The following is a 12598-nucleotide window of genomic DNA, read 5'->3' on the forward strand; positions in this document are numbered from 1 at the left end:
AAGACAGTGTTTTTTCCATGATTACATGCAACCTTAGAAATTATGGTCATCTTCTAAACAGTTAGGAAAGACATATTATGCTATCATGTTTTGTTTTAGTTTATTTATTTACTTATTTATTTACATGCTTGCCCATTTACTTAACTTTTTAAAATTGGATTTATGTGCCACCCATTTTGCCAAAGGCAACTCTAGGCAGCTTACAAGCATTCAATAAAATTGCCATATAAAACATTATACAATAAATAGGGATCTTAAATTTGAAAAGTCAGTTAAAATTAAATAAGATGGAGTGGAAGGGAGCAAAGTTCTCACAGGGAGGAGGTGGTTGTAATGTAATCCATTAGCCACTTTCAGAATTCCAAAATCCCGATTAGGACTCAATCCAGTTGGCAGAGCTATATCTTCAAGCTCTTTCGGAAGGCCAAATGAGTCTCATCTCAGGGGCTTATATTTTAAAACTGCTTCAAGATCATGACCTATTTATGCTGTCATCATGTTGAAGCAATTTTAATGTTCTTACTCCATTTTATCCTACCTTTATTATAAGTATCTTTTTAGACCAAGAAAGTACAAAAATTTTTGGGTTTTTCAGCATTTTCTCATGTCTGTTGAAAAAGATGAGACTCAGATGTTCCCAATTAGCTTTGTCAAAGTGGGTCCATGGCTTCTGCTTATAGGGAACTTCATAAATTCCTCTTTTCGATCAGCAGGTGAGAATGAACAAAATTAATCTACATTAATAGGGCTACATAACAACTTAATTAATCAACCCACTGCAGTGAATTAGCTACTTAATTTGCAGAGAAATGTATTATTTCATCATGACTTATGAATTCAAATAATTCCTAAGTCATGATGGAATAATACACTTTTCTCTGCACATTAAGTAGCTACTGCAATAAGCTGATTAGGGACAGTCCAATTTAAAACACTGTGTTATCCAAAACAGTCTCTCTGGGTGGATTTTTCCTCCAGTTTCATGGAATAATCAATTAAAAAGAAGTTACAACTTAATTGTTTGATTTGTCATGAAAATCTGTATGTTCCATTCTCTTCTGAAACCATCTGTGATCTACAGAACATCAGATTCCATGGCGGAAAGTTAGTGGAAAGGATGCTTAGAAATAACTATTAATGGATAAAGTTAGCTGCTATGTAAGATGTATCAAGCAATGACTAAGTAGCTGTCCAATAACCAAGTAACTATTGGCAAGATATGGCAATTCAACAATTATATAATGTGTCCGAAAATCCTTGAATGTTTTATGTTATTCAAAAAATGCTATGTGTGTTTGCCTGTTAGCTTGTACCAGCAAACACATGAGAGCCAGTTTGGCGAAGTTGTTAAGGCATCAAACTAGAAACTAGGAGACAGTCAGTTATAGTCCTGCCTTAGGCACAAAGCCAGCTGGATGACCTTGGGCTTGTCACCTTCTCTCAGGTCTAGGAAGGAGGCAATAGCAAAACACTTCTGAAAAATCTTAACCAGAAAACTGCAGGGACTTGTCCAGGCAATCTAGGTAAATCATTAATTGAACAGGTAAACAACTGCACAACACCATATAAGAGAAAAAAGTATGTATTTATAATAGATTTGATTTGTACACAATTATATACCACTTCTCACATAAATTTAAGAAATATTTAAAAAAAATAAGATCATTGCCAAGATAAAGTAGGAGACAAAGAGGGTATCTAATTTATTTCTAGAAGAATAGAATAGAATATAATTTTATTGGCCAAGTGTGATTGGACACACAAGGAATTTGTCTTGGTGCATATGCTCTCAGCATACATAAAAGAAAAAGATACATTTGTCAAGAATCATGTGGTACAACACTTAATGATTGTCACAGGGGTCAAATAAGCAATGAAGAAACAATAAATATTAATAAAAATCTTAGGATACAAGCAACAAGTTATCGTCATACAGTCCTAAGTGGGAGGAAAAGGATGATAGGAATGATGAGAAAAACTAGTAGAATAGAAGTGCAGATTTAGTAAAAAGTCTGACAGTATTGAGGGAATTATTTGTTTAGTAGAGTGATTTATTTTTACAGGAATATTTATTTCTGAATATGATTTAAGCAGTAATTAGGTGACTTTAGAAATTTATTTCTACAGCATATAGCTTTCATAGCTTTCACGAATGCTAAATGCACCATATGCTATAAACATTTTAAGATGCCGCACGAATCCCAGCGACCGATTCGGTCCCACAGAGTGGGCCTCCTCCGGGTCCCGTCAACTAAACAATGCCGGTTGGCGGGCCCCAGGGGGAGAGCCTTCTCTGTGGCGGCACCGGCCCTCTGGAACCAACTCCCCCCGGAGATCAGAACTGCCCCTACTCTTCCTGCCTTCCGTAAACTCCTCAAAACCCACCTTTGCCGTCAGGCATGGGGAAACTAAACATCTCCCCCTGGGCACGTTGAAGTTATATATGGTATGCCTGTATGTGTGTATGTTAGTATTGGGGATTTTCTTAAACTTATAATATTTTAATTAATTGGATTGTATTGGATTGTTTTTCACTTGTTGTGAGCCGCCCCGAGTCTTCGGAGAGGGGCGGCATACAAATCCAAATAATAAATAAATAAATAAATAAATGTTTGTTAGTGAATCATAATTTCCCATGTCGTTTAAAATATCCCTAAACATTCCTCTTCCTAAACATTCTTACATGATAAAAAGTTTTACACTGTGATTAAGAGGTCCAGTTAACAAAGTGAAAGAAGTTCAATTCTCTCAGAAATGCTATCATTCTTGATTGTTGCACTTCAATTAATGATATACATGCATTTTCCCCTATGGCTTTATTTACTGATTTCCCCCCCTTTATTCATGCTTGCCCTTTAATAGATAGATGATGAACTTTTTAATCCAGATTATGTTGAAGTTGACCGAATAATGGATATTTCAGATAGCAAAGATGATAATGGAGAGGTAAGTTTATTTATTTATTTATTTTTAAATTGCACTTGTTTGCTAGCAAAATTTAAATGAAGTATGCCTTACATTGCTAAAACTACTTTCATTTTAATTTATTGTAATGGGCATTTCTGTTACATGTTTGGATATGCATTAATTTTTAAATAATACTGCAGGTAGTCCTCGACTTTGTCACTTAGCAGCCATTTGAAGTTACAATGGATCTGTGGGAAGGTAACTTACAACCGAGATTTGAAGCTCTAATGGTCACCACCCCCACAATCAAGTGTTTGAACTTTGGCTGCTCAGCAACTGAGTCTCATTGATAGCCATTTGCAGCATTCTGCAGTCATGTGACCACATTTTACGATAGTTTTGCTGAAAAACTATCAGTTTTTACTTTAATTTTTGGCAAAACAACACTCTTAGCAGACCATTGGTCCACTTAATGACCACGGAGTTCATCAGAAAAACTTGTAAAATTGGATCACATGACTGACCTGTTTTACAACTATCACAATTTACCCAACCATGATAGGTAATCTCTATTATGGTTGCAATTTTAAAGATTACCTGTACTTGAACATCCATATCCTTCACCTGGACAAAATGTTGCTATATCAATTGATATGAAAGATACTAATATGCCCAAAATATATAAAATATGGTAATAGAAAATGAATTTGTGTGTTCAGGAAATTTTAAAGTTTGGCTTATGTAAAATACTGTTATATTTTCTTTTTGAATACAGTATAAGTTATTTTTATTCTCCATCTAAATTAAAATTTCACATAAAATGAAAACATAATTAAATATATATATTATTTGAAAGTTTCAAATTTAAGAAGTGCTGTTAAGTCACATATTTATTAAGCATTTTATATTAATTATATGGTTGTCAAATCTTTGTAAAAATACATTATCCATACTGAGGAGCAGGTCCAGCTTTTATTATCACCCTAGCCATATTTTGAATATATAGTATATGTTATAATAGATTTTGGGTAGCACTAATATATCAAAGACCTTTATGATGCTTCATGATATACTGTTTCACCCAGTTAAAGAAACAAACGTTTTTGTAAAACACCATCAAATAATTGTAACAGCAGTGAATGTGTCAGTTTTAATTTTTAATTCAATAAATATTGAAATTTAATCCACATAAATTGAACATCTACATGGTTTTAAAAAGTGGGGAAGATCATGTGATAAAAAAAGTTCAAAAACATTGTTAGAATGTATTTTTGTCTTTAAATATGCAGAGAAAATAATTTCACTATTTCAATATCTTTCATTAGTTTAAAGCGTTACATTATCTTATTAATTATGGGCATTGTGGTTTACTATACCTATTCTCTTCATGCATATTAGCACATACTACATAGAATTCAAATGTAAGGTTTTTGGCAGGAGACCTCTGTATTCTGGAGCATATTCTATAAGCAGAATTTTGGCTTTGATTCAAAGAACAGTTCTGTTTTCAATGTTCCAGTGATAGTTCTTGGCAGTTCAACTTGCATGGGATTTTGTTGGTTTTTGTTTTTATTTTGAAATGGACTTTGCAAATGCCAACAGTCTGGTGCTGCATCTCCACCAAAATTTTGTTTATTGATATTTCCTCAGTTCCAATTTTGCATTCAGTCCTGCAAATATTGGTCCTAACACTAGTACCACTTTTATCTTTATTATTATACTTTCCCTTTTCCAATCTTGTAGAGAAATGTACTGCCCAATAGTGGTGGGCTTCCTGACTTGTTTTCTATAGGAGAAGTTTGTGATCTTACTTAACATTTGTTACATAGTCCAATATCAATTTCTTCATTAATTGCAGCAGATCTCTCTTGTCTGTACTTTCCATATCTTTTGGATGCAATACATTATCAATATTGATATATTCTATAATTTCTTCCATTTGTTTGTTTCCATTGTGGCCTGTTAAATCAAGGCAGAAAAAACTTTTTGTTTTCATTTTTGCCTTTATTTATTCCTTCAACATATTTACAACTTTAAATGTAACAATACAAATATACTTTTATGGATTGAGTTTCACTTGCAGTTTTATATAATCAAAACAAGCAGTCTTAGCTATAGTTCATTTACTGGAAACTTCAACCAGTTCTTGGTCAGACTTTCTTACATTTGTCAGTATTGTTAATATGATTAGTCTCTCTTTCCAGATGGTTGTGCCTAGACTACCATAGTAGTTGAGAAGTGTAAATCCAGTCTTTCCAAACCTGTTCGTGTGTGTATGTCTGCATTATTTTTAATCCTTATTATCTGCTCATGTTGTTTAGTGAGTGTGTAATTACATAAATTTAAATAAATTTGAATGCAGAAATAGGGGATTAAGCATTGATGTAGCTGTTGAAATCATTAGATCATACATAGGATTTACATAGGATGAGGAGGCTGACCTGGCATGTGTGACTGAGATCTGGCTAGGCCCAGAGGGAGGGGCCCCTCTCTCTGAAATGTGCCCAGCCGGGTTTCAGGTGTGGCACCAGCCGCGACCCCAGGGAAGGGGGGGAGGAGTGGCTATTATAGCCAAGAAGACCACCGTCCTACACAGGCTCACTGCTCCCGAGATATCAGGTTGTGAGTCCCTCTTTGTGAAGTTGGACCCAGGGTACAGGTGGGCTTGTTGCTTATGTACCTGCCCCCCAACTGTGTGTCAACAGCCCGGCCTGTGCTACTCGAGTTAGCTGGGCTGGCAATAGAATCCCCCAAACCTATTGTCTTGGGGGACTTTAATCTGCTGTCGTTCGGCAAATCCTCTGGGTTGGTGCAGGAGTTCATGGCAACCATTAATTAATTAATTTATTTATTTATTTATTAGATTTGTATGCCGCCCCTCTCCGAGGACTCGGAGCGGATGGACCTGATCCAAGTAGTTCAGGGCCCAACTCACGAAGGAGGATACGCTCCCGATATGGTATTCCTCTCAGAGCAGTTGAACAATGACCTGAAATTAAGGGGCTTAGATATCTTGCCTTTGTCATGGTCATATCATTTTTTGCTGTGGCTGGATTTTAAGGCTCCAATCCTCCCAGATTCCTGATGGACCTGGAGGGCTTTCAGAGGGCGCTTGAGGCTTTGCCGGATTTGCCTGTACGCAGTTCGGCAGCCTGGAATACGGCGACGGTGGAGGCTCTGGACTGAATAGTGCCTTTGTGACCTCTCTGTGGCAGTAGACCCTGGAGATCTCCTTGATTCACTGAGGAACTCCGGGGGATGAAACGCCAGAAGAGATGTCTAGAGAACAATTGGAGGAGAAGCAAATCCAAATCTGACCTAACATTTGTAAAAGCTTATATGGAGATTTACAAAGTGGCGATCAGGGCGACAAGACACGCATATAATGTCTCCCTAATTGCATCTGCAGAATCCCACCCACTCTGTTTAGGGTAACTCCCTCCTTCATTAACCAGGGGGGAGCTGATGAACCCTTGCAGGATAATACTGAGGATTTTAACAAGTTTTTTGCAGATAAAATTGCTCAAATCCCGACAGACCTTGACTCCAATTGGAATGCAGTGGAACATCTAAGAATATGCAAGGCACACATAAAAGTAGTCAAGATTAAGCAATTCTGCATCTTATTGATTCTCCCAGTTGGGTGATTTTTTTTTCAGACTTTCAAATTAGATAGAGCTACTTATTATATATTGCATATGTATTGGTTCATCCATGTCCATCCAAATGGCCAAATGAAAAACTTTGCCAAAAAACAGTGCAGGGACTATGACTTGGAAATTATCAGTTTCATGTTTGTCACTTGCTGTAGAACACATGTGAGCTTTCACAAAATATTATACACAGAGAGAATCAGCTACATTTTTGTTGAAGTTTAATGTGGGGGGAGAGATCTAGCTGTAGTGTTAATTTACAGGGATATGATTTTAGTTGCCTAGTGATAAGGATTACTATTAAGCAGTTTAAATGGTTTCCTTATCACAGCTATTTATTATAGATCAGGCTGTAAAGCACTAGGGTGCTACTAATGCCACTCTATAAAGCCTCAGTTAGACCAGACCTAGAAAATTGCATCCAGTTTTGGTTGCCACACTACAAAAAAGACATTGAAACACTAAATAAAGGGCAAAAGAAAGTAACCAGGATGATTAGGGGACTGGAGACTATAACATGTGAAATAAGGAGAAACTTTCTGATAGTGAGAGTGATCAACTAGTGGAACAGCTTGCCTGCGGAGATTGTGAGGGCTCCAATACTTGAGATTTTCAAGAGGAGAATGGACAGCCATTTGTCTGAAATGGAATAGGGCAGTGATAGTGAACCTTTTTTTCCTCTGGTACCAAAAGAGTGTGGATGCACACTATTGTGCATGTGTGAGTGCCCACACCCATAATTCAATGTCTGGGGGGGGGGGGGGAACAGCTTCCCTCGCCCCCCTGGAGGCCTTCTGGAGGCTGAAACTTCTGGTGGGTGTTTTGCCCTCCCCAGGCTCCAAAGGCTTCCCTGGACCTGGGGGAGGGCAAAAACGCCCTCCCCATCCTCCCAGAGGCTCTCTGGAAGCCAAAAACGCTCTCCCAGAGCCTCTGTGCAAGCCAAAAATCAGCTGGCTGGCACACACATGCACATTGAAGCTGAGCTTGGGCAACAGCTTGTGTTCCAGCAGATATGGCTCAGTGTGCCACTTGTGGCACCCGTGCCATAGGTTCGCCATTGCTGGTGTAGGGATTCCTGCTTGAGCAGGGGGTTGGACTAGATGACCTACAAGGCCCCTTTCAACTCTAGTAATCTAATCTGTCACTGTGAGATGATTTCTAAGTATAAATGCCATTGCTATTGTGCTGCCTTGGCAGCGCTCCACCTGGCCAATATCAAAACCATTTGAACTTCTGGTTCCATATTCATTGCAATTGATCTCTTGAAAAACCACTTTTCTTACTAATTCAGTACACTTATCAATGAACTTTGTGTATTCTTCTGAGAGCCCTTGTTTTTCTAAGGTCAGTCTTTGGTGAATTCACAGATAATTAGTAAAAGAATTGGAATTATGAGTTAGTAATCAGTAACTTTAAAAGTGATGTACCAAAGTACTTTCTAGCTTTATGTCTGTTTTTACATTAAAAATAGAAGTTCAATGAAATATGCTAAGTTTTATTTAATTTACAAAATTACTGTGCCATTAATCATATTCATTGACTTTCATATAATCATTTTGTTTGTTTGTTTTCCCTTAATAAGCCTGTGACTCATTATTTGGTGAAATGGTGTTCACTTCCGTATGAAGACAGCACATGGGAATTAAAGCAAGACATAGATCAAGCTAAGATTGAAGAATATGAGAAACTTGTGGCGAGGCAGCCAGAAACAGAACGTGTGGTAAGATTTAGCTTTCTATTGAAAATGTTTATTAATAGTAGTTTAATAATGTGGTTTGTGGAAACCACTAATATGATTTGCTGCATTTGAAATAGGAGCGACCTCCTGCTGATGACTGGAAGAAATCAGAATGTTCCAGAGAATATAAAAACAACAACAAACTCAGGGAATACCAGTTAGAAGGAGTAAACTGGCTTCTTTTCAACTGGTACAACACGTATGTAACATGCATTCATTGTGAAACCATATAGTTTGACTGTTCAAATTTTATATCCCTGAATATTTTAAAATACAGGGTGTTTTAATGATCTTAATTAGTAAAATAGCCACTTCTGTGACTATATACCTTATGATTCTTGACAAACTTCTTTTATGTACATTGAGAGCATGTGCATCAAGACAAATTATTTGTGTGTCCAATCACACTTGGCCAATAAAATTCTATTCTATTCTCTCTCTCCCCTGCCTCCATGTATTTTTTGTGTGCATGAATTTTTATTAAACTTGGAAGTGGTTTTTTTTTCTGTTTTAAGAAGGATGTTTGAGTTGACACTATTTAATTCTTAAAAGAAAATGTCCTTATGAGACGTAGGATTCATACAGTTAAATAAATAAGGAAGTGTGTTTTGTAAATCATTTGAGGAGCTGAATTATAATTTTAGAACTGAACATTTATTCATTGCAGACGCAACTGCATTTTAGCAGATGAAATGGGATTGGGAAAAACTATCCAGTCCATTACATTTCTCTATGAAATATATTTAAAAGGAATCCATGGTCCATTTTTGGTTATTGCCCCATTGTCTACAATCCCCAATTGGGAAAGAGAATTCCGCACCTGGACAGAGTTGAATGTTGTTGTGTATCATGGGAGCCAAGCCAGTCGAAGGATGATTCAGACATATGAAATGTACTTCAAAGACCCACAGGTAAATGTTATTAGTATAATAAAAGATGACTTCAAATAACTATTTCTTCTTGTTCGTTATTGCCCTTTATTGTTTCAAAATATAAAGACAGGATTGGAAAAGGCGTTGCCAAAGGAAAATGTTTTCCATAAATTCTGCACACATAAATATTACTCTATTAAGGTTTTCTAAATGGGGAGATTTAAAACAAATAGAATACAGTTTTTCCACTCTGATTAAATAAAACTAAGAATGATTTATAAGTACATTTTTCTATCATATCAAAAAATCTGGAAGAGTCTGGTAGCACTTTTTCCAACTAACATATTTTATTAAAAAGCATAAGTTTTTGTGTGCTACAGTTACCTTCATCAGGATATAAATTTAATATTATTTTTAATATTTATATTTATCATCCTAATATTTTATGCAGCCACTGAGTTGCATCTAGGCTAAAAGGATGGTATATAAATTTAATAAATAAAATGGAAGTAAAAAATTAGGATGAGTGGAGTGAGGAGAGGGCAGATTGTTAGGCAGACCGTAATTAATTAATTAATTGATTGATTGATTGATTGATTAATTAATTAATTAATTAATATGGTTCTCTTTCCACATTGTCACATTATCAGTAGTCCATAGAACATTTTATATGATTGGTAACCATTATAAAGAATGCACAATGTTATAGTAGCTTACAACTTCCAAAGTAAATTCCTTGGGTTTAAGAGGTTTAGGTTTAAGAGCAGGATTTGAGTATTATCCACAATTCTATCATCATTAGTCAGTAAATGTTTTAGTTTTGGGAGAAAACATTTGAATCATGCATAAGGTTGTTTTAATCATATATAATAATTACATAATAAATTGTATGCTTTTAGGGTCGTGCAATTAAAGGATCATACAGATTTCATGCCATCATTACAACATTTGAAATGATTTTGACTGATTGTCCTGAGCTCCGTAACATTCCGTGGCGATGTGTGATCATTGATGAAGCTCACAGGCTGAAGAACAGGAATTGTAAGCTGCTAGAAGGTCTCAAAATGATGGACCTGGTGGGTATTGATATTCTTAAATCTCAGAGAAATGTATTTTAATTCTGTCCATTTGAATTCCAGTTTTGTTAACATTCTTGTCATTACATTTTTTTTTTGCTTAAGAGAATGCTATGAAACACCTACAATTCATTTGCACACTTTAAACAATCCATTGATAATATCTGAAGTACAATAGGAAAAAATGGACATGAAAAAGATTGAAATCTTCACTTGTAGTGGAGATGGGTAGCATAAAAGTTTAATAAATAAGTAAATAAAAATACAAAAAAATGAATAAATAAGTTTTCATTGTCTTGTTTTTTGCAGGAACACAAGGTGCTTTTAACAGGGACTCCTTTGCAAAATACTGTAGAAGAGCTTTTTAGCTTGCTCCATTTCTTGGAACCAAGTCGTTTTCCTTCAGAAACAACTTTCATGCAGGAATTTGGTGATCTAAAAACGGAGGAACAGGTGCATAATTCCACAATATTTCCAATTATAATAATCACCCAATTCTGAAAAAAATCCTTAGAGTAATAGTTTTGTTTTTATTGGAACCAAACTACAGCGGTACCTCTACTTAAGAACTTAATTTGTTCCATGATCAGGTTCTTAAGTAGAAAGATCTGTAAGTAGAAGCAATTTTTCTCATAGGAATCAATGTAAAAGCAAATAATGCGTGCCAACCTATTAGGAAAGAAATAAAAGCTCGGATTTTGGGTGGGAGGAGGAAGAAGAGGAAGAGGACAGTCGCTGCCAAAGGAAGAAAGTGAGGTAAGGGTAAAATCTAAAACTTTAAGGCTTAAAAAAAAGCAGGACTCTGAGGCGGTGAAGAAGAGCATGCGCCTCCCATACATCCAGCGCGAGGCTGCCTCCCATACACTGCGCCAGAGAGAAATCCAGGCAGGCAAGAGGGGGGAACCTCCCACTCCTTTGACCGAAAGGCGCCTGCTGCTGCTACTACCACCTGCTTCCTCTTCCTTCCTATGCTGAAGACCTCCCCTCTCCACTCGCTCGTTTGCTTTGTAGCCTTCGCCTTTCCTTCACTGTGGAGACTCCTCAGTTTGGCTGAAGCCGAGTTGATCCGGCCGGGACGAAGCGCCCCCTTTTGCATTTCTGCGCCCAGACGCTCCGGGAGGCAATCTCGCACTGGGTGTATGGGAGGCAGCGCGAGGGAGTCACCACAGCGAAGTGGTTTATTTCCTCTCTAAGCGCCCAGAGAAAAGAAAATGCTCCATTCGCTCTGGACTGCCAAAGCCTCATTAAGCACCGCCGAAAGGCTCTTATGGCAGCCCAGAAAAGCCCGAGATGGACGGGATTAAAGGGGGAATGGCAGGAAACTGGCTGGGCCTTCATGCCATTCTCAAATTTCCTGGGAAATTTTTTCGGGCTTGGGTTCTTAAGTAGAAAATAGTTCTTAAGAAGAGGCAAAAAAATCTTGAACACCCGGTTCTCATCTAAAAAAGTTCTTAAGTAGAGGCATTTTAGGTAGAGGTACCACTGTATTTTACTTATAGGAGGTTTTGCATTTTATTATTATCAAAATTAATTAAAACTTTAATATATATATATTTGTAATGTTTAAAGAGGTTATGTGTAAATGTAAACTATATAATGCACTTTTCTGGAATATAAGAGTCAGCCTATTATTATTTAAAATGTATTAATATTTATAGGGATACTTAAAACACAAAGCAAAAAATAAGTATTTAAAAGCAAAACAAGCTTTAAAAACATTTAAAGCATTTAAAACATTTGAACAATGTCAGCTAGGAATTTAGCTGTTAATTCAGTACAACTGGAGATTATTAGATTGAAGAAATCTGATAAACAGGATTTTAAAACAAAGCATGCAAAATATTACCAATATTTTAACTCACAAAATAGCAACATAAAATGTTATATCCCATTGCAGAAGAAAGATAATACATTGTTTAATAAATATCTACAAGGATTTTGCTGTACTATTGTATCACATGGGCCTTTTTATTTACTATAATTTAATTATTCAATTATTGGCATGATTAAATCTCATACAATTAAAGACTTCTTTAGTCATGTAATACCTCCAGTGCATGTTAATTGCTTTGAATGTTTGAATTATAGTTTTATATCAGTTACTACGATCTTTTAGTGCATGTTATCATAGTAAACAATCTGTTTAACAGATCTCTTTTTACCAGACTTGGTATAAACAAGACAAATGTTCAGTTCAGACTTCATTCCATTAACAAGATAATGTGCATTATATCAAGCATGTTTCTATTAAATTGGGATTTTACTGCAAACGACAGCAGTCATGTCAATTATGTAATTATGCAAATGATGTAAATTCTGATTTAATGGATATTTGGATTTAACAGAAACTCA

At 36.1% G+C, this 12598-nt stretch overlaps 1 protein-coding gene across 1 annotated transcript in view; it reads left to right on the top strand.

The window, feature by feature from the left end:
* The window catches only part of CHD7 (chromodomain helicase DNA binding protein 7), a 184683-nt gene that overhangs the window by 131042 nt on the left and 41043 nt on the right, over positions 1–12598 (top strand). The window contains exons 11-16 of the mRNA XM_070747811.1: positions 2863–2946; positions 8143–8280; positions 8376–8497; positions 8966–9209; positions 10070–10246; positions 10556–10699. Of these exons, the coding sequence (XP_070603912.1) occupies positions 2863–2946; positions 8143–8280; positions 8376–8497; positions 8966–9209; positions 10070–10246; positions 10556–10699 (909 nt within the window). The remainder of the gene's footprint in view (positions 1–2862; positions 2947–8142; positions 8281–8375; positions 8498–8965; positions 9210–10069; positions 10247–10555; positions 10700–12598) is intronic.

The sequence above is a fragment of the Erythrolamprus reginae genome, chromosome 3 (genome assembly GCF_031021105.1).
Source record: "Erythrolamprus reginae isolate rEryReg1 chromosome 3, rEryReg1.hap1, whole genome shotgun sequence".
Lineage (NCBI taxonomy): Eukaryota > Metazoa > Chordata > Lepidosauria > Squamata > Dipsadidae > Erythrolamprus > Erythrolamprus reginae.